At 42.9% G+C, this 24,014-nt stretch overlaps 1 protein-coding gene across 2 annotated transcripts in view; it reads left to right on the top strand.

Annotated features, from left to right (window-relative positions):
• nus1 (NUS1 dehydrodolichyl diphosphate synthase subunit) overlaps positions 1–23,479 on the top strand; it is a 70,159-nt gene extending 46,680 nt beyond the window's left edge. Inside the window, exons 4-5 of one of the 2 annotated variants that reach the window (XM_047388491.1) lie at positions 6,435–6,534; positions 22,022–23,479. In XM_047388491.1, the coding sequence (XP_047244447.1) occupies positions 6,435–6,534; positions 22,022–22,112 (191 nt within the window). In that variant the 3' untranslated portion in view covers positions 22,113–23,479. The remainder of the gene's footprint in view (positions 1–6,434; positions 6,535–22,021) is intronic. The other variant, XM_047388492.1, reaches the window with a different exon arrangement.
• Positions 23,480–24,014: the final 535 nt, after the last annotated feature.

Genomic DNA, 24,014 nt, shown 5'->3' with positions numbered 1-24,014 from the left:
GCAGTATAATCCATATCATATAGTCGGATTCAAATTGAATTACAAATCGATCTTAGTTCTAATACAATACAGGCAAATATAGTTTATAATGCCAGTCGGTAAAATGATATTTATCCAAGGAATCCCAAGTAATTGCTTCCAGTTTTTGACTTTGCATTAATCCTTACTCCAGAGGGAACTCAGTGGAGACACTCCAGTAATAAAACTGGGACAAAGGAGTGGTCAGGCCACGAGGCCCAGACTGCCGCTGCTTTGAATGAAAAACTTTAAAAGTCCATCTTCTAACTCCTGGTTGATTTGGGATCAGTCGGACCAAAAACACACGCACCTTGTTGATCGCATCCGCGCTCCATGATCAAGACACACTTGCACAGCAAATCAAACACTTAATCAAGGAGCGGCGCTGGTGCTGCAGAGGTCAGGTGCGCTACCATGTGCATTGTGCAGAGGCTATAGTCTTCAATGTGGCTGTCCCGAGTGCGAGTCCCAGATCTGGTGACATTGTCGAATGTCTTCCCCTCTCTTTGCCCTCTTTCCTGACTACCTACTGTTGAAAAATAAAAAATAAAGGCCTCTAGTGCCCCAAAAAAAAACACTTCAATCAAAATTGCATGAGAATACCTTGGATTAACTACTGGTACTTCTAAATCACCTTAAACTATGCCTCACCCTGCCCAGACCTCTAAATACACATATCCAATTTAATATAAATAAAAGAATGAAATTAGACGTTGATTTCTTCTCTTCCCCGGTTGAGGATGGTTTGGTCTGAAGAAGAAAAATGGGGGGACCAAGGTGACACGCATCTGCGATCAACTCAAAAACGGTAAACTTCTCCGTCCACAACTGGGAAACCCACAACAGGACCCCCCGACCCTGCAGCATGACGGGACAAACTCACCCACCCGGTACCCGGGGCCAGTGTCGGAGGCCGGGAGAGGGAGTGGGCCTTCTAGTCGGGTCTGGGCTGGGGTTGGGGGTCGGGTCTTGGGGATTGTCTGGTGCTGGCGTTTCAGCTCTCTCGGGATCGCTTGGGTTCCCTTGGATCTTGGCCCCTGGCTTTGGGCCCTGGTCTGCCGGGTGGGGAGGTGCCGGGCTCCGGCAGGGGGGTCTTAGCCGGCGTTGAATGGGATGTGGCCCCGCTTTGGTGAAGGGGCTGGCCGGTTGAACTGCTTGGTGGGCCGTGGTGCGCCATGCGGGGGTGCCGTTGGCCGGCGGGGTGCCCAGTAACTGGGGCCGCCGTGGCCTTCTTCCACTGCTTCCTTCTGTGGTTCTGGCCCATGGTCGGGCGCTGGCAGTCAGGTGGCGGAGCATGTCTTGCGACTGCACCGGTGCAGTTGACGGGTTGTGCTTGGCCTGGAGCAGTTGGCCTGCATGGCCCAGGTACCCGGCTGGTGCATGTACCCTCTCGTGGACTGGTGGGCTGGGGCTGCTGGCGCTGTCTGGGGGGATTGGGTGGGCTTGGAGGTGTGCTGCTCTGCTGGCTGTCGTGTCCGGGGGGGATCGGGGTGGTGGGCTGGGGGATGGCGTGGAGGGTCTGCAGCCTGTGGAGTGGAGGGGTTGTGTCCACTTCTAGTGCGTGGGGTCACCAGCGTTTGGATCGGCTGGGTGGCGATGGTGGAGCTGAGCTGGATAGTGTTTCTCCCTGGGCTGTCATTGCAGTGGCAGTGATGTAGTGTTTTTTGTGGCTGAGGGTGGCATGGTGGGGGACACTGGCCCTGGGTGCCTGCCGCTGGCCAGGGACCATTGTCCACAGCCCAAGATTTGCGCTCCTTGCACCATTGTAACCGACGTTTGGCAATGGCATGAGTGACCAAAGGTTTGGCTATAGCAGCCCGGCCGTGTATATTGACCCTGTGGAGCTCCCGACGGACAGTTCTGGTGGAAACAGGAGAGTTGAGGTGCACATTTAATTCTGCCGTCATTTGGGCAGCCGTGGTTTTATGTTTTTTGGATGCAATCCGGGTTAGCACCCAAACATCCCTTTCAGACAGCTTCCTCTTGCGTCCACAGTTAATCCTGTTGGATGTGGTTCGTCCTTCTTGGTGGTATGCTGACATTACCATGGATACCGTGGCTCTTGATACATCACAAAGACTTGCTGTCTTGGTCACAGATGCGCCAGCAAGACGTGCATCAACAATTTGTCCTCTTTTGAACTCTGGTATGTCACCCATAATGTTGTGTGCATTTCAATATTTTGAGCAAAACTGTGCTCTTACCCTGCTAATTGAACCTTCACACTCTGCTCTTACTGGTGCAATGTGCAATCAATGAAGACTGGCTACCAGGCTGGTCCAATTTAGCCATGAAACTTCCCACACTAAAATGACAGGTGTTTCAGTTTCATTGTCCAACCCCTGTATCTTTCTTATGATGTGCTGATCAAACAAAAACCATTTTGAGTTTCACCTGCTATACTCCAGATCATTAAGGAGCATGTGGAAGAAATGCTGGATATAATATAATAAAGATATAATTAAGCCATCCACATCGCCATATGCCAATCCAGTTGTCTTGGTGCCTAAAAAAAGAAATCTCAAACTACGTTTTTGTGTTTATTTCCAGAAACTTAATGCAGCCACACACACAGATGCCTACCCACTGCCGAACATTCAGGAAATCCTAGAGTCTCTTTTTGGAGCCATGATTTTCACCATACTGGATTTGAACAGCGGCTACTGGCAAGTCCGCATGGACTCATGTTTGGATCAGGTGGCACTCAAAATCTGACTTCGCGCCATAAAAGACGACATTGTTATAACTCCTACAAGGGAAGTCACAGAGACACGAAACTTTCTACTATTGATCCACATTGGGCACTGAACAAGATTGAATGGTTGAATTCTGACATCATCGAATCACCACCCCTTGAGAACAGGAAATGTAATGTTTCACTTTGGAAGATCCATATTTGACCCTCTTCACCTAATCAACATCAAACTGTCCCCAGTGACCGGTAACATGATGGTCTATGTTGGTCTACAGTACTGAGAGGTTTGGCTGGGGGCTGTGGCCGTGGTGACATGGAGAAGTCCGACTTCAAACCACGGTCTTACGTTTGGCTCTGAATTACAAACGCATGGTTCCATTTACTCCAGACTGAATATGGTTGATCTTTGTCAACTCCCAAAGAGCTCTATTGAAAACATTGCAAGTTGAATCAAAGGCACCCCCTAGGAATCTTTACCCACTTTATTTTCCTCATACATCATCGGATCCACACCAAATTTTGCTTGCATCATTGTGGGTAAATGCTGAACACATTCACTTTAGCACTGCACCACTTAGAACTAGATGGCATATGTTTCACTGTTGGATCAGAATCAGAATCAGAATCAGAAAAGCTTTATTGCCAAGTACGTTTTTGGACATACAAGGAATTTGTTTTGGCGTAGTCGGTGCAATACAGTACAAATTAAACAGTACAAACATATCTACAATATAATATAAATATAAGTGCACAGTTTTAAGTGAGTGAGAGTAAATATAGAGCAGTATAAGATGCAAGAGCAATACAACAGTGCAGGTGATCATTGTGCAAGTAAAGCAGTGCAAGTAAGCAGGAGTCCAAGCTGAACGTTAATGTAACGCACGTTAATGTAACGCATTAACGTGTCCTCCTTTTAAACTCCAACTTATGCATGCTTGAAGAAGTGTTAAAATATGAAGAACAAGGTGATGTGGAATCCTACTCTGAATAGTGACTGTTAGCTGGACAGTGTGGCAGAGCGGCCAATTTTACATTTTGCTGTTGGCATACGATCGGCTCAAAATCACACGTGCATAGTCCAATTTACACTAAACTGAATATGGTTGATGTTTGTCAAAACCCAAACAGCGCTATTTAATTATATATACAGTACAGACCAAATGTTTGGACATACCTTCTCATTCAAAGAGTTGTCTTTATTTTCATGACTATGAATATTGTAGCTTCAAATTGAAGGCATCAAAACTATGAATTAACACATGTGGAATTATATACTGAACAAAAAAGTGTGAAACAACTGAAAATATGTCTTATATTCTAGGTTCTTCAAAGTAGCCACCTTTTGCTTTGATTACTGCTCCACACACTCTTGGCATTCTGTTGATGAGCTTCAAGAGGTAGTCATCTGAAAGGGTTTTCACTTCACAGGTGTGACCTGTCAGGTTTAATAAGTGGGATTTCAAGCCTTATAAATGGGGTTGGGACCATCAGTTGTGTTTTGCAGGAGGTGGATACAGCTGATAGTCCTACTGAATAGACTGTTAGCTGCTTTTTTCTTGCCATAATACAAATTCTAAGTAAAGAAAAACGAGTGGCCATCATTAATCAGTCAGTCCGAACAATTGGGAAAACTTTGAAAGTGTCCCCAAGTGCAGTTGCAAAAACCATCAAGCGCTACAAAGAAACTGGCTGGAATGGATTTAGGTAAAACTTGGTACACTTCTTCTGGATACAACCTAGAGACAATGTTATAAAAATGGTAATGATTGGCCAAAGTGGCTTATGTGCAAAAAGGTACCTCTGACCTTTCACTTATAAAACATTTCCCCAAAAATCGATTGTTTGGGTTAGGTTACCTAGAGTTTTTAAACTTTCAGGATAAATTCTGTGCTTAATCTCCAAAAGTTCTTATTCTATTTTAATTTCTATTTCAAAACACACCACAGCTATTTACAAAGTTTGATAATAAAGCTAGCAGCTGTATCCATTTCTGTTTAGCCAAACCGTGGAATTTTGCTCACTACTCAAATAGACAATGCCTATAAGCCTTAATAAACATTTTTCAATTTGGACTGCGCACTTGTGTCCAAAAATTGCTAAACATATATGCTAATCATTATTGGTGATTATTTGATTTTGCTGAAAGAAAAAAAATCAACTGGTGCCATATGTGGACAGAGCAGATGAGGGAGGTGCGTGGTTGAAGTCTCCAAAGATTAGTAACAGGTTTTGTGGGTACTGTCTGCAGCCTGCTCAAGACCTTGAGCAAGCATCAAGGGCTGCATTAGTCTGCATTAGCTGAGAGGGGGATGTACACAGCTATCACACTAACACTGGAGAACTTCCATGGCAGATCAAGATTACCATGAGGCCATACTAACTGTTCCATGTCTTTGTTACAAAGTTGCACAGTACTTTTGCAGTGTTCTATATTCATTTTGAAACACCCACCATTCTACCTTTTTATCTGACAATATAAGGCACATCGTATCTCAGCATCTTCAGAATACAAAAGAATATGGAGGCCTAGGCCTTCCACGTTTTTTTACATTACTACTAATGTTCAAGCATAGGCATACTGGCAATTACCCCGAGTAAAGTCACCGGTAAATATACCTCAATGGCTGGCGAGTCCTAACACCAAAAACTCTAGTGTAGGCATTGTTTTTTTCATCACCCAGGCCTATGACCTCTTACAAAGAAGATTTTACCATATACAGTTTTCAACAAACTGCCAGTTCAAAAGCGTTGTGACCTCCCAAATACATCTGTATTTACTCCCATATGGCATAACCGTGCTTTCTCTCTGTCATTTACAGACACTGTCTTTAGGAAGTGGAGTCAAAAGGGTATTAAAGGGGATAAAAGACCTCTGGATTAATAAACGTCTCTGTTCATTTGACCAACTACAAGTATAAAAACAAGTAAAATATGCTTTACAAAAAAAAACGTTTTTTTAAATTATTTGCAGATGAACGCTTTACATTGGACAAAATATCCCATTGTTTGAATCTTTACCTGAAGATAATGTCTTATTCAAGGTTTTACTGGGCCCTTTCTCCACAGATCTGAACGTGTTGGAAATTATTTGGTGGCAATTATGTGTGGAGTTTAACATCTCATTTCCACCAAACTTCCATTCATTACTTAATGTAATGTTTACTGCTATTGACATAAAAATCATTCAACGTGGCTTATGTATTTCTCAACACCAGTTTATCTATAGACTTTCAGTATGCACTGTTCCAATCAGCCGGGTTCAACAACTGTTTTCCATTCTCTTTGTTTAAAAAAGTGTTAACAGAAAACAAAATCTGTGCTACTGAAGTAAAACTCCTCTTTCAGTAGTTCAGGTGATTTAAGGCTTGCATTGTTATGAAGTTTATATAATTCCACAAACACTGTACACAGTCCACTTTTGTACACCTGCATCAATTAGGCATGGTTATAAAATTGTGCAAAAAGACCTTTCCTCCAAACTATTTATACTGCTTAGTAAGTAATATCTTTAATTTTGCTTTAGTTTAAAAAAAATATTTTTGTTCAACTAAAATTAGGCCAACATGATTTATGAAGAACAGCAGCACACGAGGTCTTACACTTGACCTTCTTTTAGACCTGGTGAAGTTTATTTGATTTTGTTTCGTCTTCTGTTCTCCAGCCTTTCTGAAATTATGACATTGGATCCACATGGTCTTCTGTTTTCTTTTATTTTTTTCAGAATCAAAAAATACCCCAGACCCTGAGTTGGTGGTGAAGTTTGGTCCTGTGAACAGTACACTGGGCTTCCTCCCCTGGCACATCAGACTCACAGAATTCATGTAAGCTGCTGTCTGTTTTTTAGATTGTAAATTCACAAACGTTCATGTGGAGCAGTCAAAGCACAGTTAATATCTGCTTCAATTCAATAAAATTCAGTTTTATTTATATATCACCAATTCACAACACGTCGTCTTAAGGCACTTTATAAAGTCAATTCAATCGGATCATACAGATTTCAAGTACAGTGCATATGTTCCTATTAATCCTGACTGTCAAACAGTGCAGTCAGATTCAGTTTATTATTCAAATTGGTTAAAATGTTTTCTATCTAAGGAAACCCAGCAGATTGCATCCAGTCAGTGACTTGCAGCATTCACTCCTCCCGGACGAGCATGTAGAGACAGTGGACAGTCACTGGCGTTGACTTTGCAGCAATCTCTCATACTGAGCATGCATGTAGCGACAGTGGAGAGGAAAAACTCCCCTTTAACAGGAAGAAACCTCCAGCAGAACCAGAACCAGGCTCAGTGTGAGCGGCCATCTGCCACGACCGACTGGGGGTTTGAGAGAACAGAGCAGAGACACAAAGAGAACAAAGAAGCACTGATCTAGGAGTACTTTCTATGGGAAGGAAAAGTGAAACATTATTTTTATAGCTTCTTTAGAGGTTTCTTCTAGGAGATAAAGACAGCGAAGCAGATGAACTCTGAGCCAGTTTTAAGTCTAGAGTATGAAAAAGAGCACATAGAGTTAGTCACAGTAGAAGCTCAGCTAGTTACTATGTCTAGGAGAGACAGGGTTAAACACTAAAAGAGGTCAAGTGTATCATCTGTATAAGGTGAGCATTAAGTTGTTGGCAGCAGCAGCTCAGCTGATGTCCCCCTTCAAGAAGGTGCCACAAATAGACAAAGAGCCAGGTCAGATGTACCTTCTAGAAAGAGAAAACACAACAGAGGGAGAGAACATAGAGTTAAAAGCTGAAATAATAGAATTGGAGAGTAGGATCCCTGAGTTTGATGATGATTTATCATTTACATGAACAAACTGGATTATGTCAGACAAATAAGATTTAAACCAACCTAGCGCTGTTTCCCTACAGCATGTTCTAGCCTTTCTATGAGAATACTGTGATTGACGATATGAAATGCACCACTGAGATCTAATAGAACAAGTCCATTATCTGAGGCCATAAAAATCATTCATCATTCAATCATTCTATAAATCATTAGTAACTTTCTCTAGTTTTGTTTCCATGCTATGATGAGTCCTGAAATTTGACTGAGACTCTTTAAACAGATCATTACTGTCAGAATGCTCATACACTTGATTAGCAACTATCAACGATCAAGCGAAGGTTTAATTACAGCTACCTTAAAAGCCTGTGGTTCTTATCCATTTACTAAAGATAGATTAATCATATCTAAAATGGGGCTGGTAATCAGAGGGAACACTTCCTTAAATAATTTGGTTGGGATTGGGTCTAACATACAAGTTGAAGGTTTAGATGAAGCTAATATTTCTGATAACTCAGGAAGCTCCACAGGATCAAAACAGTCCAAACACAGATCAGGTTCTACAGTTATTTCCAATGTTGTCTCACCTGCTGAGGATGAAGTAGTCATCTTCAGGAGTATGTCAAAGATTTTATTTTTAATAGAATCAATTTTTTTTAAGAAGAATCCCATAAAGTCATGACTGCTGAGAGCTAAGGGAATGGATAACACAGAGCTATGACTGTGTAAGTTTAGCAACTGCACTAAAGAGAAACCTAGGATCATTCTTGTTCTCTTCTATTAATGATGAGAAATAAGCTGTTATAGCTTGGTGAAGTGTCTTTTTATACAGATTAAGTAGTTATACTCTAGGTGTGTAGAGCGCCATTTTCTCTCCAATTTTCTAACATTGTGCTTTAAAGTACGCAGCTCTGAATTAAACCAAGGAGCTAGTCTCCTATGAATGATTACCTTCTTTTTCAAGGGGGCTGCATTGTCTAATGCACCACACAATGATGAAGTAACACTATGAACAAGATAATTAATTTGTGAAGGGGAAGAAACAAAATTATTCCCCTCCACTGTGTTTTTCTGTGATAATGAGGAAATCAAAAGTGGAACAGATTCTTTAAAGGTTGTTACAGCATTGTCTGATAATGATCTACTATAATGAAATTTTCTTTCAGGTGTGGAGTACTCTGTCAAATTAAACTCAAAGTTTATTAAAAAAATGGTCAGACAGGACAGGGTTATGAGAAAATATTGTTATGTCTTTACACTCAATGCCATATGTCAGCACAAGGTCCACAGAATGAATACAAAGGTGGGTAGGTTTGTTAATGTTTTGAGCAAAGGCAATTGAGTCTAAGATGGCATTAAACACTATATTTAGGCTATCACTTTCAGCGTCAACATGAATGTTAAAATCCCCCACTATAATAACCTTATCTGTATTTAACACTAAATCAGATAAAAAGTCTGAAAACTGATTGCGAATAAGGCCCTGTTAGACAGTACAAGACAACAAGTAGAAATAGTTTTAGCTATTAATTCCTCTAAGACTAATCAATAAATCGGACTGAAAGATGGTTGCTACTCCTCCTCCTCGCCCAGTATTTCGAGGAATGTGAAAATTTAAATAATTAGTAGGAGTTGACTCATTTATAGTAACATAATCCTCTTGCTGCAGCCAGGTTTCTGTGAGGCAAAATAAATCAATATGATTGTCACAAATCAGGTCACTAACTAGCAAAGTCTTTGAAGAGAGAGATCTTATGTATGGTAAGTCACATTTAATTGTTTTGTTTTTCTTTTCTGTCCAAGATTTATTTATTTTATTGTTAGTTTTTCATGGTTTCCTCCTTTTTTAGATTATTTTTTAATCTATTCAGTTTAGGCCGTGGGCGAGACACTGTCTTAATAGGGTAATGGGCGGGTAGCTGTACAGAAGCTGCAGAGAGAAGGACGAACTACATCCAACAGGATTAACTGTGGACGCAAGAGGAAGCTGCATGAAAGGGATGTTCGGGTGCTAACTCGGATTGTGTCCAAAAAACATAAAACCACGGCTGCCCTGAAGAACCACTCCTTTATTGAGTGTGTCTTGCTAATCGCCAAAGATTTCCCCCTGTTGTCTATTCCATTTGCACAACAGCTGTGAAATTGATTGTCAATCAGTATTGCTTCCTAAGTGGACAGTTTGATTTCACAGAAGTTTGATTTACTTGGAGTTGTGTTGTGTAAGTGTTCCCTTTATTTTTTTTTAGCAGTATATATATACACACACAGGGGTTGGACGATGAAACTGAAACACCTGGTTTTAGACCACAATAATTTATTAGTATGGTGTAGGGCCTCCTTTTGCACCCAATACAGCATCAATTCGTCTTGGGAATGACATATACAAGTCCTTCACAGTGATCAGAGGGATTTTAAGCCATTCTTCCTCCAAAACAACCCAAAGTGGCTCAATAATATTTAGATCTGGTGACTGTGCAGGCCATGGGAGATGTTCAACTTCACTTTCATGTTCATCAAACCAATCGTTCACCAGTCTTGCTGTGTGTATTGGTGCATTGTCATCCTGATACACGGCACCGCCTTCAGGATACAATGTTTCACTAAAACCAGCCACCACAAAGACAGTTTCTTCCCCCAGGCTGTTTCTCTGACGAACATTCAATAGAGTACAGAATAACAGCATACAGATGTTGCAAATGCACCTTTTCTATTAGATATGTGTATATTGTACATTGTAAATTGTAAATTTGTATATTCTGTAATGCAAAAACAGAACAAAAGAGCAAAGTGTACCGGAGTCAAATTCCTTGTTTGTATGCACGAACTTGGCAATAAAGCTGATTCTGATTGAACCATTGGATGCACATGGTCCTCAAGAATGGTTCGGTAGTCCTTGGCAGTGACGCGCCCATCTAGCACAAGTATTGGGCCAAGGGAATGCCATGATATGGCAGCCCAAACCATCACTGATCCACCCCCATGCTTCACTCTGGGCATGCAACAGTCTGGGTGGTACGCTTCTTTGGGGCTTCTCCACACCGTACCTCTCCCGGATGTGGGGAAAACAGTAAAGGTGGACTCATCAGAGAACAATACATGTTTCACATTGTCCACAGCCCAAGATTTACGCTCCTTGCACCATTGAAACCGACGTTTGGCATTGACATGAGTGACCAAAGGTTTGGCTATAGCAGCCCGGCCGTGTATATTGACCCTGTGGAGCTCCCGACGGACAGTTCTGGTGGAAACAGGAGAGTTGAGGTTCACATTTAATTCTGCCGTGATTTGGGCAGCCATGGTTTTATGTTTTTTGGATACAATCCGGGTTAGCACCCGAACATCCCTTTCAGACAGCTTCCTCTTGCGTCCACAGTTAATCCTGTTGGATGTGGTTCGTCCTTCTTGGTGGTATGCTGCAATTACCCTGGATATGTATATATATATATATATATATATATAAAAAAAAATTTCTTTTTTTTTTTTTTTTTGTTGTCCGATGAGCCAACCCCTCCCTCCTACTTCCCCATGTCTAAAGGGATTGCTCGATCCAGCTCTCCATCTAACGGATCCGGACTTCCCTAAACCTGAAAGATCTTACTGCTCCACAGGAATCACAGTACTTAAGAAATGAACCATCCCACTGGCAGGTAGATTCCCTTGGTTTTTCTTCACGCAGATCCCACTGGGTCACAAAAAACCACTCTGGGGAGAGTGGTGATTCGGCATGCCCCACAAATGAAGATGTCTGTTACCTTGACGGGCCTGTATGGCAGTTTGTCTAACCCATTGCCACCTGTGTTATGATGTAGTGGTTTCTCTCGTCCTGGTCCTTCCCAGCGGATTTTGAGCTGACTTGGGCCCGAGCAGATTGCGCAACAGTCCTTGACCTCTCGCCACCACAGCATTTCATCTTCTGTTGACAGGAATCCTTTTTTAGCAAGTTCCAATTTCTTCAAGGCTCTTCCTGACCAAAGCCCTGAAGTGGTTCTTCGAATGGCAACCACCCCATATACAGTGGCCAGTCTGATGTAGGGTGGCATGGTGCTTGGTTCACTGGCCATCTCTCCGGTTTCTGGTTATCCTTAGCTGAGAATTGGTTTTGAGCTGTTCAACTTCTTGGATCCCTCTCTTCTGTAACAACACTGTGTTACGATCTAATACTTGCTTCACAATGTCAGTGGTGTCGTACTTGGGTTTCACTGCTTTCGACACAGGGTGTTCTCGTGCTCTCACCCACACTCGTTGTCCCTCGCGGAATGGCACCTTAGGAGTTGGCTTCCCTGTTTTCTCATTGAAGACAACTTTTCTCTGTTGGACATAGCGATCCACCTCATCATTTCCACACCAGTGAGCCCCTTCTCAGGTATGAGCCTTCTGGTGCTCCACTTCAAGTTCCAGGCTCATTCTCAACTCGCCGATCTTCTTCCACAGGTCGTGATGGGCCACTAACTTTCCTTTGGCGCTTTCAAATCCATTCTCTTCCCAAATGGATAAGTCTTCGTGCAAAGCTTGTGCACAGTAGTGGCTGTCTGTGATTATCTTTGCTGTCTTGATTCTTCTCTTCGTCAACTCTAACATTCCTTCCAGTACTGCTGTCACTTCTCCCGTCTGTGCACTACCGGGAGTTTTACCTTTCTGGGGGCACCTCTCTTGACCGTGCTGTTTGAGAATAAACCCCCAGTAGGCCATCTGATCCAGTCCTTTCTTCGACCCATCACTGTATAGGACCCACTCTGGCGGCCTTTCTGTCACAGACGGCTCTAAGGGTGTTTTCTTGTTGGCTGGTTGTGCAGAGCCAATCTCAAGGTCGGGGTCCAGCAGGATGTCTTCCCATCTTCCCCACCTTGTATTTGTTGCTTTTGTGCTTTCCACCATCCCTTTCCTGAGATACTTGTGGACTTGGCTCTGAGTGATGACTTTAATCTGCTGTCCTTGTGCTAGGTCTTTTAAGGTGCTCCAGTATCTAGCAAGCACCGCCAACTCTTTTTCTTCTTGGGGGAATTTCTTCTCTACAGATGACAAAGTGTAACTCCACAACGTTACTAACCCCCCATTTTCATTGCTTACTTTCAGCATGGAGTCCTCATCTTCACAGCTGATCTCGGCCACCAACTTTTCAGTCAAGCTCCTCGGTTCCAACTTCACGGCTTCTTGGATTGCTCTTTTGAGCTTATCCAGGTCGTTCTGGTTTGATGCAGTCCATGTCCAGTTTTTCTCTGTCATTTTGTCTTCTCCTTCTCGCTTCTTTAGGCAGGCATATAATGGCTTAGCATATCTTTGATAATTAGGAACATGATCTCTCACATAATTGCAGAGTCCCAAAATCTTTTGTAGATCATTTTCAGATTCAGGTGGCTTGATTTGTGCCAGCTTTTCTCGATATCCTTCTGAGAGTCCCAAATCTGTTGTGACTTGGAACCCTAGGTAGTTCACCTGAAACTGTCCAAACTGGCATTTCTTGAGATTCAGCTTCAAACCTGCTGCTATGATTCTCTCCACCACTGTTTGCAGTCTCTCTAGGTGCTCCTCTTTGGTGTCGTCTGCGATGAACACATCATCTATGTACACTGTTGCTCCTAGGTCACCCAAAACTTCCATCACAGCTGACTGGAACACATTAGGGGAGTTCTTGTACCCCTGAGGTAACCTTTGCCACACATAACTTTTGCCTTTGTGTGTCAATGCTGTCTTGCCTTGTGATTGCTTTGTGAGTCTGAGGGAGAAATATCCATTTGCTAAGTCAATGCAGGATTTATATTTCTTGACTCTTAGCGTCTTCAATGCTCCTTGGGGATTGATTAGGCTGGCTCGGTTTGCTATGGTTCTTCGATTGAGGGCCTTGAAGTTGATTAATGGCCTCCAACCTCCTCCTGCTGACTGGTTTCTTTACTGCTTGAATGGGACTGTTAGTGATGGGATTTAGCTCTTCTCTGATGATTCCTAGAGCACTCAATTATTTTACTATTTCATCCATTTCTTCAACAGCACCCGGGTTCAGGGGGTACTGTCCAACAGGTGGATGCACTCCCCCTTCTATGAGGTGTACATACTTCGGTCCCAAATCTCCACAGTCGTTCTTGAACCGGGCCACATTAGTTGAAGTGATGATCTTCCGTGACTTCTCTTTCCCAGCCGGGGAGAAGTCGCTTTCTTTCAGCTTCTGTTCAGTTACTTCTGGCACATCTACTGCTTTGTACCACTCTTGAGCCCCGGATCCACTCTGAGTCGATCTTACTTTTACTAACCTCGACCGTAGCTGGCTCAGCCTTTGAGATAGAGAGCTGCGCTTTCCCCATGGTTTGTTGAGTTCTTTCAAGTCTGTGACGGTGATGAGGTTATATGGACCCTTCACCCAAATAATTCCTTGCCAAGTTCCATACGGCATCTCTTCTACGGTCCCGTTGGCAAATTGGACCGTAAGGTATCCTGTCGTCTTTAGGCCTCTGCGAGTCATGGATACCTCAGCCCCGGTGTCCACTAGATAGGGTTCTTCTCCCACTTCTGTGTAGATTTCGTCCCACTTCCAGTAGGCATTTTTCAGGGTGACTCGCGGCCGTGTCATCATTACTTGGCAGGCCCCCCGGTCCCTGATCTGCAGGACTCGAAGAGGGCCTTCTTTTCTTCAGAGGACAGTTTGTCGTACTGTTATCTAGGGAGAAAGGTGTTTTTCTTTTGTGGGCCTTGCGATGCTTGTGGTCCGTAAAATCTTCTTTGCGGTTCTTCTCTTCTCTGGAGCAGTGGTCTGTTAGGGGGGTTGGCTGGAGCTTTCACACTGGCCTTAGTTGGTGGTTTGGCCCCTTGTCCTGCCTCTTTCTTCTTTCTTCATAAAACTGCTGCTTCAGATCATAAGAAATCACTGCTTGATCCATCTGTGGAACTGTTGTACCCTGCAATGGCATTTTGGCAAAAGCGATCTCTCCTCTCCTCCCTTGGGTTACTTCTCGAAGGTCCTTCACATATCTAGCTGGTGAGATTGTTTGCTTAAGCACATGCCACACCGGTGCAAGGCGCTGACCTCCATCCATGCGCAGTCTAGCTCTTCTGATCTGGGAGTCTTCATCATCCATGTCTTCCAACACCAACGTCCTATAATGGCTTTGAGCTGTTCCTTGCTTGTCTAAGGGATGGGCTGTTACATGGTTCAGCCACAAGTTTTTAGCTTCGTCACTTTCAGTAGCATTGGTAATCATCGGCCACACATCTTTGATGTAATCTTCATTACTTTCTTCTGATCTTTTTTCTCTAAGGTCTTGATCTTTTTGTACTCACAAAAAACATCAGCTTCAGGGCTGGATGCCGTGTGTTGTTCAGACATTTTCCTTATAGGCTTGCTTGTGGAGCGTGGTGCTGACGGCAGTGGAGGTTCTTCCTCGGCTGACAGCTCATCAACCTGTCGCTCGATCTCTTGTGCATACTTGTATGCGGCTTTCTTTAGTCTTTTTAACATCACATCATGCACAACTCCAACATAAGCAGATATGAACTCGCTGGTCAGGGGCTGATAAGTTGCTAGGGTGTGGTAGGATGGCATCATTAGGATGTTGGCCCATTCTCCAACTGTTGCTTTTATCCTGAGTTCGACGTTGTCTTCCAGGCGGTCAGCCCATACAGCCGGGATGTGATAGTCTCTCTGTCCAGCTTCTGGTATGTACGCTCGACGGCTATCGTTCGCTTGAACCGGCCCCCATGTCAGGTCTCTGGCCATTCTTTCTGAGACCCGGTAGATGTCAAACACTTCCACTGCTTTCTCTTCCCCTTTTCTCTGTCCTACTTTGAGTGGCTTGTGAGGGGTTGCCGGCTGCACTGGGATTGAAAAAAGGCTTTCACTGTCATCACTCTCTGCCCCAGAGGTCTCCTGTTCTGATGGTTCTTCTTCTTCCGAGCCACTGATTTCACTGTCTTCTCTTTCTGGGTTCAAGGGCTCCATTTTAAATGGACTCAGGATCTCCTCTTGGGCTGGACTTTGTCTTATCTTCTTCTTTGCTTTTAAATCTTTTGTTGGAACCTGCTCTGTTTCATCTAGATCTTCCAGGCTGCAACTAGCTAGGCTACGTTCCACAGCCAGCACGGAGGTTGAAGGGGCAGCTGCGTCCCTCTTTGCTGATTTTGGTCTTTTCTCAAGGCGGGACACTTGGTTGGTCTCATATGCTACTCTTATGCAGGTAGCGTTTTTCATCAGGGTGTGATTTGGTTTCACTCCCTTGTTTGATTCTTGATATCTCTAATTGAGTAGGATCTTTCGGCTTCTTCTCATCCATCCTTTCTACTAACGCCAGCTCTCTCTTCCTCCGACTCTCATGCTGGCTAAGGGAAGTGACGATGACTATTTTGGTCAGTGAGGCGTCTGTCAGCAGATTCTTGACTACATGGTGTGCTGTTGCAACGGCTACTTTTTCTGCTGACTCCCATGGCAGGTTATGCGATCTCAGTCCGTCTAGGCATATTGTTACCCTTCTGAGGCCGTGGTTGATGGCAGCATTAATTCCTTCTTCCAGGGCTACCCACATTTTCTCTCTGTACTCTTTCAAGTCTTCGCCCTTTTTGTAAGCGGCAATGGGAGAGTGGATTACAGCATAATAAGCGAGGCCGGCCCCACTAGTCAGATGCACTTTGGTTGCTTTGTTCTTGCTCACTTGTTTCCTCAGCTCTCGAACCTCTTGTTTGTAATCTTCCCCTGCCTGGGCTCTTAACCTTTTTCTGAATTTGGTATTGTGGATCTTGAAGTTATCATTTGTGAAAACTAACAGTCCATCTCCCTCTATGTCCCAGGGGTCTCCGATAACTTGGTAGAGTCGAGTCCCGCTTTGCAGGGAAATTTGTCTTGCATCTGTGGGCATCAGCTCCAGGACTTTCCTCATCATGACTCTGTCTGACTTCTGACTAACCTTTCTTGGATCTTTTCCTTCAAAATCCATCTTTCTTGTCATTTTGGGTTGGTTACTGGCGCTGTTTTCTTTGGTTTCTCGTTCATACTGGAAGGTAAGGTCTCTTACTTTACTTTGTGTGGGGTCATGTTCCCTGTGGCTTGAGGTGTTCGCCATACGTTGGAAGCTTCCCTTATGGCGCTTGAGGGCAGCTGATAAGTGGGCTCTCTGCCTGGCAGTCTCTTGCAGTTCTTGTCTGGCCAGAGCAATCTGTTGAAGTATCTCATCCTTCGGCTTTGTGATGAATGGGGTAATAGTTGGTCCTTGGCTGGGTTCAGCTTTTCTTTGGTCTTGCTCTTGGTCTGACTCAATGCCCTCTTCTTCACTCTCTGTTTCTTCAGTTAAATCATAAGTTGGTATCTCTAAGTGAGCTCTGTGGTCTTTTCTTGGATCTGGTCTGCCAGACTCACTACACTCCTCAAGCAAACCCACTTTGTCGCCGTCTTGGATGGCTCGGAGCCTTTCTTTGAAGTGGCTCCTTTTTCTGATCTCCTTTTCATACTCTTTTAAGCTTGCCGGGGCTCTGATGTCGGGGTTTGTAGGGTACCTGTTCGGTCCAGAGTCACTACACTCCTCAAGCAAACTCTCTTTGTCATCATCTTGCATGGCTCGGAGCTTTTCTTTGAACTGGCTCATCCTTCTGATCTCCGGTTCATACTCTTTTAACCTTGCCGTGGCTCTGGTGTTGGACCTTGTGAGGTACCCATTTAGTCCAGACTCACTAAAAACCATCTTTACAATCGGGTCATATTTTTCGGATGGACTGTACAGTGACATCAGTTTCCCCAGTCCCCATAGTTCAATAAACCCTGTCCACCAACGTAACCATCAACCAATTTCTTCCTTCTTCTGGACTGCCTTGGGGCATGGCACCACGACAAGTCTATATCCATATTTTATCTCTGAACAATAAAATACGTCATCTCTTTGAAGGTGATGTGTTAGCTCACTCTCTAGTGCTTCTTTCGATTGCTCTTTGTTGAAACTGAAGAACATTTTCTTTACCGATGGAACCCATGTTGAACATCCGTCCCCACCTAACAGCACCTCGGTAGATATGCAGTGTAACTCTAACCGTGTTGATGTCGGTTGTTCTGTTGACGGGAGTGGTCCTTCAGCTCCCCGCTCCGTCCATTCCTGCGTTTCACTCTCTTCGTCCATCGCTATGTCTTTGTCGTCTCGAGTTGTCCGTCTCCAAAGCCTCTCGAGGATCCTTCGAGTAAGGATGGATTAAGACTATTTGGCTACTAGCTTTACTGTCTGGGTTTGGTCATTCTACCCTCAATAAAGCCCTAGCCTCACCTGCACACTAACTGAAATATTTCAGGTCTTTTATTGTCTTAATACAGATGATTTTGGCATACAGTTCATGAAAACCCAAAATTCCTATCTCACAAAATTAGCATATCATTAAAAGGGTCTCTAAACAAGCTATGAACCTAATCATCTGAATCAACGAGTTAACTCTAAACACCTGCAAAAGATTCCTGAGGCCTTTAAAACTCCCAGCCTGGTTCATCATTCAAAACCCCAATCATGGGTAAGACTGCCGACCTGACTGCTGTCCAGAAGGCCACTATTGATACCCTCAAGCAAGAGGGTAAGACACAGAAATACATTTCTGAACGAATAGGCTGTTCCCAGAGTGCTGTATCAAGGCACCTCAGTGGGAAGTCTGTGGGAAGGAAAAAGTGTGGCAGAAAATGCTGCACAACAAGAAGAGGTGACCGGAGCCTGAGGAAGATTGTGGAGAAGGGCCGATTCCAGACCTTGGGGGACCTGCAGAAGCAGTGGACTGAGTCTGGAGTAGAAACATCCAGAGCCACCGTGCACAGGCGTGTGCAGGAAATGGGCTACAGGTGCCACATTCCCCAGGTCAAGCCACTTTTGAACCAGAAACAGTGGCAGAAGCGCCTGACCTGGCCTACAGAGAAGCAGAACTGGACTGTTGCTGAGTGGTCCAAAGTACTTTTTTCGGATGAAAGCAAATTCTGCATGTCATTCGGAAATCAAGGTGCCAGAGTCTGGAGGAAGACTGGGGAGAAGGAAATGCCAAAATGCCAGAAGTCCAGTGTCAAGTACCCACAGTCAGTGATGGTCTGGGGTGCCGTGTCAGCTGCTGGTGTTTGTCCACTGTGTTTTATCAAGGGCAGGGTCAATGCAGCTAGCTATCAGGAGATTTTGGAGAACTTCATGCTTCCATCTGCTGAAAAGCTTTATGGAGATGAAGATTTAATTTTTCAGCACGACCTGGCACCTGCTCACAGTGCCAAAACCACTGGTAAATGGTTTACTGACCATGGTATCACTGTGCTCAATTGGCCTGCCAACTCTCCTGACCTGAACCCCATAGAGAATCTGTGGGATATTGTGAAGAGAACGTTGAGAGACTCAAGACCCAACACTCTGGATGAGCTAAAGGCCGCTATCGAAGCATCCTGGGCCTCCATAAGACCTCAGCAGTGCCACAGGCTGATTGCCTCCATGCCACGCCGCATTGAAGCAGTCATTTCTGCCAAAGGATTCCCAACCAAGTATTGAGTGCATAACTGTACATGATTATTTGAAGGTTGACGTTTTTTGTATTAAAAACACTTTTCTTTTATTGGTCGGATGAAATATGCTAATTTTGTGAGATAGGAATTTTGGGTTTTCATGAGCTGTATGCCAAAATCATCCGTATTAAGACAATAAAAGACCTGAAATATTTCAGTTAGTGTGCAATGAATCTAAAATATATGAATGTTAAATTTTCATCATGACATTATGGAAAATAATGAACTTTATCACAATATGCTAATATTTTGAGAAGGACCTGTATAGCTGATTGAGAATGTCAAACCTTAAAGTTTTTCCTCTAATTCTCAGTTCTTAACCACATTTCAATCATACATCTTTTAACTTGTTAATCAAAGACTACTAATTTTATTCAATACATGTGAAAGAATATAAAATCATCATACATCATTTCTTTGGATATACTTGTTATATTTTGGCAAAAGATAAGACAGATAACATGTGGCAGATAATATGTGGCTCCACACAGGCCTCTCCAGTCTCTCAGCTCCAGAATATGAGAACATGCTTGTTTCACTCCCCACTGCTTCAACTGTGTGTTTTAATAATTATTGCATGGATTACACATAAGGATATAAGGATATTTATTGTAACTTTTATGGAGTTAACTGTGAGCAGTTACTAAATGTTGCATGGATTACATGGAAAGATCTCACCTTATTTTGACAATATATATATATATATATATATATATATATATATTTGTTCTCCAAAAACTACTGTGGCTCTTGATACATTGATGATACATTGTCCAACCCCTGTGTGTATGTATATATATTTATATATATATATATATATATATATATATATATATATATATATATATATACATATATAAATATATATATATTCAGTAGAGACCAAAAGTTTGGACACACCTTCTCAAAGAGTTTTCTTTATTTTCATGACTATGAATATTGTAGCTTCACACTGAAGGCATCAAAACTTTGAATTAACACATGTGGATTTATATACTGAACAAAAAAGTGTGAAACAACTGAAAATATGTCTTATATTCTAGGTTCTTCAAAGTCGCCACCTTTTGCTTTGATTACTGCTCCACACACTCTTGGCATTCTGTTGATGACCTTCAAGAGGTAGTCACCTGAAATGGTTTTCACTTCACAGGTGTGCCCTGTCAGGTTTAATAAGTGGGATTTCAAAGCCTTATAAATGGGGTTGGGACCATCAGTTGTGTTGTGCAGGAGGTGGATACAGTACACAGCTGATAGTCCTACTGAATAGACTGTTAGAATTTGTATTATGGCAAAAAAAAAAGCAGCTAAGTAAAGAAAAACGAGTGGCCATCATTACTTTAAGAAATGAAGGTCAGTCAGTCAGAACAGTTGGGAAAACTTTGAAAGTGTCACCAAGTGCAGTCGCAAAAACCATCAAGCGCTACAAAGAAACTGGCTCACATGAGGACTGCCCCAGGAAAGGAAGACCAAGAGTCACCTCTGCTGCGGTCGATAAGTTCATCCGAGTCACCAGCCTCAGAAATCGCAGGTTAACAGCAGCTCAGATTAGAGAACAGGTCAATGCCACACAGAGTTCTAGCAGCAGACACATCTCTAGAACAACTGTTAAGAGGAGACTGTGTGAATCAGGCCTTCATGGTAAAATAGCTGCTAGGAAACCACTGCTGAGGACAGGCAACAAGCAGAAGAGACTTGTTTGGGCTAAAGAACACAAGGAATGGACATTAGACCAGTGGAAATCTGTGCTTTGGTCTGATGAGTCCAAGTTTGAGATCTTTGGTTCCAACCACCGTGTCTTTGTGTGGCGCAGAAGAGGTGAACGGATGGACTCTACATGCCTGGTTCCCTCCATGAAGCATGGAGGAGGAGGTGTGATGGTGTGGGGGTGCTTTGCTGCTGACACTGTTGGGGATTTATTCAAAATTGAAGGCATACTGAACCAGCATGGCTACCACAGCATCTTGCAGCGGCATGCTATTCCATCCGGTTTGCGTTTAGTTGGACCATCATTTATTTTTCAACAGGACAATGACCCCAAACACACCTCCAGGCTGTGTAAGGGCTATTTGACCAAGAAGGAGAGTGATGGGGTGCTGCGCCTGATGACCTGGCCTCCACAGTCACCGGACCTGAACCCAATCGAGATGGTTTGGGTTGAGCTGGACCGCAGAGTGAAGCCAAAAGGGCCAACAGGTGCTAAGCATCTCTGGGAACTCCTTCAAGACTGTTGGAAAACCATTTCAGGTGACTACCTCTTCAAGCTCATCAACAGAATGCCAAGAGTGTGGAGCAGTAATCAAAGCAAAAGGTGGCTACTTTGAAGAACCTAGAATATAAGACATATTTTCAGTTGTTTCACACTTTTTTGTTCAGTATATAATTCCACATGTGTTCATTCATAGTTTTGATGCCTTCAGTGTGAAGCTACAATATTCATAAAACAAAGACAACTCTTTGAATGAGAAGGTGTGTCCAAACGTTTGGTCTGTACTGATACACTGTCGATTTAGCAGGTTTTCCCACTTGCAAAGGATGTAGAAGTCTTTTATTTCTTTTATCATACGTACTTCAACTGTGAGTGACGGAATCTAAAACAAAAATCCCAAAATTCACATTGTGTAATTTTCAAGCAATTAATTAGCAAAATTGGCAGTGCGCGTGTGTGTATGTATGTCACCAGCCACACACATACACACACACACACACGGGTGAGTGTGTGTGTATGTGGGGTCTTTCTGCTTGGAGTTTGCATGTTCACTCCGTGCGTGCGTGGTTCTCACAGGGGACTCCGGCTTCCACCCACAACCAAAAACATGACTATTAGGTTAACTGGTCTCTCTAAATTGCCCTTAGGTGTGAATGAGTGTGTCCATGGTTGTTTGTCCTGTATGTCTCTGTGTTGCCCTGCGATGCCTGTAGACTGCTGGAGATAGGCACCAGCCCCCCGTGACCCACTATGGAATAAGCGGTATAGAAGATGAATTAATATACTGTAAATGTGTATGTATATATGTATTTATCCATCTTGATACCTCCTTCTCTGTTTGTCCCCAGTTCCCTGCCCTCTCACAAAAATGTTTCGTATGAAGACCTGTTTACCGTTCTGCAGCAGTACAGTGCCTGTCAGCAGCGGCTTGGACAATGATGTGCTGATTGTTCTGGGAAGAGCAAGAGGCATGTTGTTTAACCTGGTTAGACGGACTCTGGATTGAAGGTGACGTCCTTCCTGTCGACCGTATTCCCCACTACCAGGCCCTCCTACGTTTTTCTTCTGGATTAAAACATTTGGGACAGCCAAAAGATGAGGAAACCAAGAATAATTGCCCGCTTGTCTTTTATCACTACCTTAGGTTTTATGATGAAGTCACATTCCAGCATTTGTGAAACATTGCAAAGCAATGGAAGATATCACAACAGAGATGGACACTCACTTAATGACTGTTTTGCAAAATCTGTTTTGTCTCCCCAACCTTGGATTCTTTAGCCATCATTACCTTTTGCAGCAAAAAATTAATATCCTTTAAAGTAACAGAGAGAACCATTACATCAGTCTTCAGTTTGTATCTTGTAAAATACAGCCACATTTTTGGATGAATTTTGCCAAGTAGCTTTGCTTTGGAACAGAAAAAAACAGCAGTGTGTCTGACTCTGTGTTCTGCTGGCCTCCACATCAAAATTGTCACCTCCTTTTCATTTTGTAAGCACTGACAAATGTTTGAGTTTGTATGAAATAAAGAAAGGTGCAGTCACTGTGACTGCCACAGAGAAATTGATTTTTTTAAATGAGAGTTCTTAGATAATGTAATTTGAAGCTATTAGACAAAATAATGTTCATGTTTTGGATGTTTAATGATGCTTTTCTAATTTACTTTTGGGGAAGTTCATCTAAACATAATATTTTTACAAGAACAAGTTACCTTTGATGCATTGTTGATGAGTTGTTTACACGTTAAGCACATAATAGACTTTTGGAGGTGAAGAGCTCATTGTAAACGATGTGTAAACCACATGTTGTTGGATCCTAACATTTTGTGTCTATATTACCTTTTTGATTAATGACAGGCTGGAAACTAATAAGCTGGTGCTTCTCTGTTCAAAATACCCAGGGGCACCAATTGGTAGTCTTTGACAACTTCTGTCCAATAAATGGCAAAAAGAATGAACACAAGACAATATTTGTAAATTACACTGGTGTGATTTAATGAAATGATTAAATTAAGTTGCAAAACACACCTGGAAAGCAACATCCCACATATTAAATTCATAAACACATTCTTCTTGCCCACATTGACAGAGTGGAGTCTTCACATTATGATGTTCTGACTCCAGAGAGTGTTCATTTTGTTCATGATGTCTGATGTAACAGTGAATGTTAAGTTCAAGCGCTTTAAATATCCAAATAAGGAGAACAAAGCACAAAACAATAAATCCTTAAAAACACGCAAACCATTACAGAATAATTCAGTTTAAAGGTTATGTGCTAAGAAACATTAAAAGCGTTTCTGAACAAAACGGTCTCCAATTTGCTTTTAAAAAGGCCTGGTTGTGTGATGGTACAAAAATCCAAAAGGAAGCTTAGCTGTTCAACCTCAGCATTTAAGTTTAGTCCTTGCGACATCCGATGAAAGGTGACTGGTTGACCTAAAGGACCTGCCAAGCACACAAACACTTAAAAGTTCAGATAGATAAGGAGGTGCAATGCCGTTAAGAGATTTAATAATGAACTGTAAAAGCTTGAAATCAATTCTAAAACAAACAGGATGTCTGTGTCAAGAATATAACACGGGTAATATGCACACATCGGGTGTTAGTTAAATGACAAGTGGCTGCATTCTGCCCAAGCTGTAGGTGATTGAGACTCAACTGTGAGACACTGACAGAGAGCATTACAATAGTCGAGTCTGGGGCTAATAAAAGCATAAATGGCCTTCACTACGTCAGGACAATTGGGCTTAACGAAGGCTAAACTTTGGCCAAACGATGCAGCTGTTGGCCACAGTCAGAATTTTAAGAGTAAAATCCTTAACAAATATTACCCCTTAATTTT

This window comes from Girardinichthys multiradiatus, chromosome 15 (genome assembly GCF_021462225.1).
Source record: "Girardinichthys multiradiatus isolate DD_20200921_A chromosome 15, DD_fGirMul_XY1, whole genome shotgun sequence".
In the NCBI taxonomy this organism is placed as follows: Eukaryota; Metazoa; Chordata; class Actinopteri; order Cyprinodontiformes; family Goodeidae; genus Girardinichthys; species Girardinichthys multiradiatus.
Note: the sequence above shows the minus strand (reverse complement) of the source record. Positions and strands in the feature narration are given on the sequence as shown.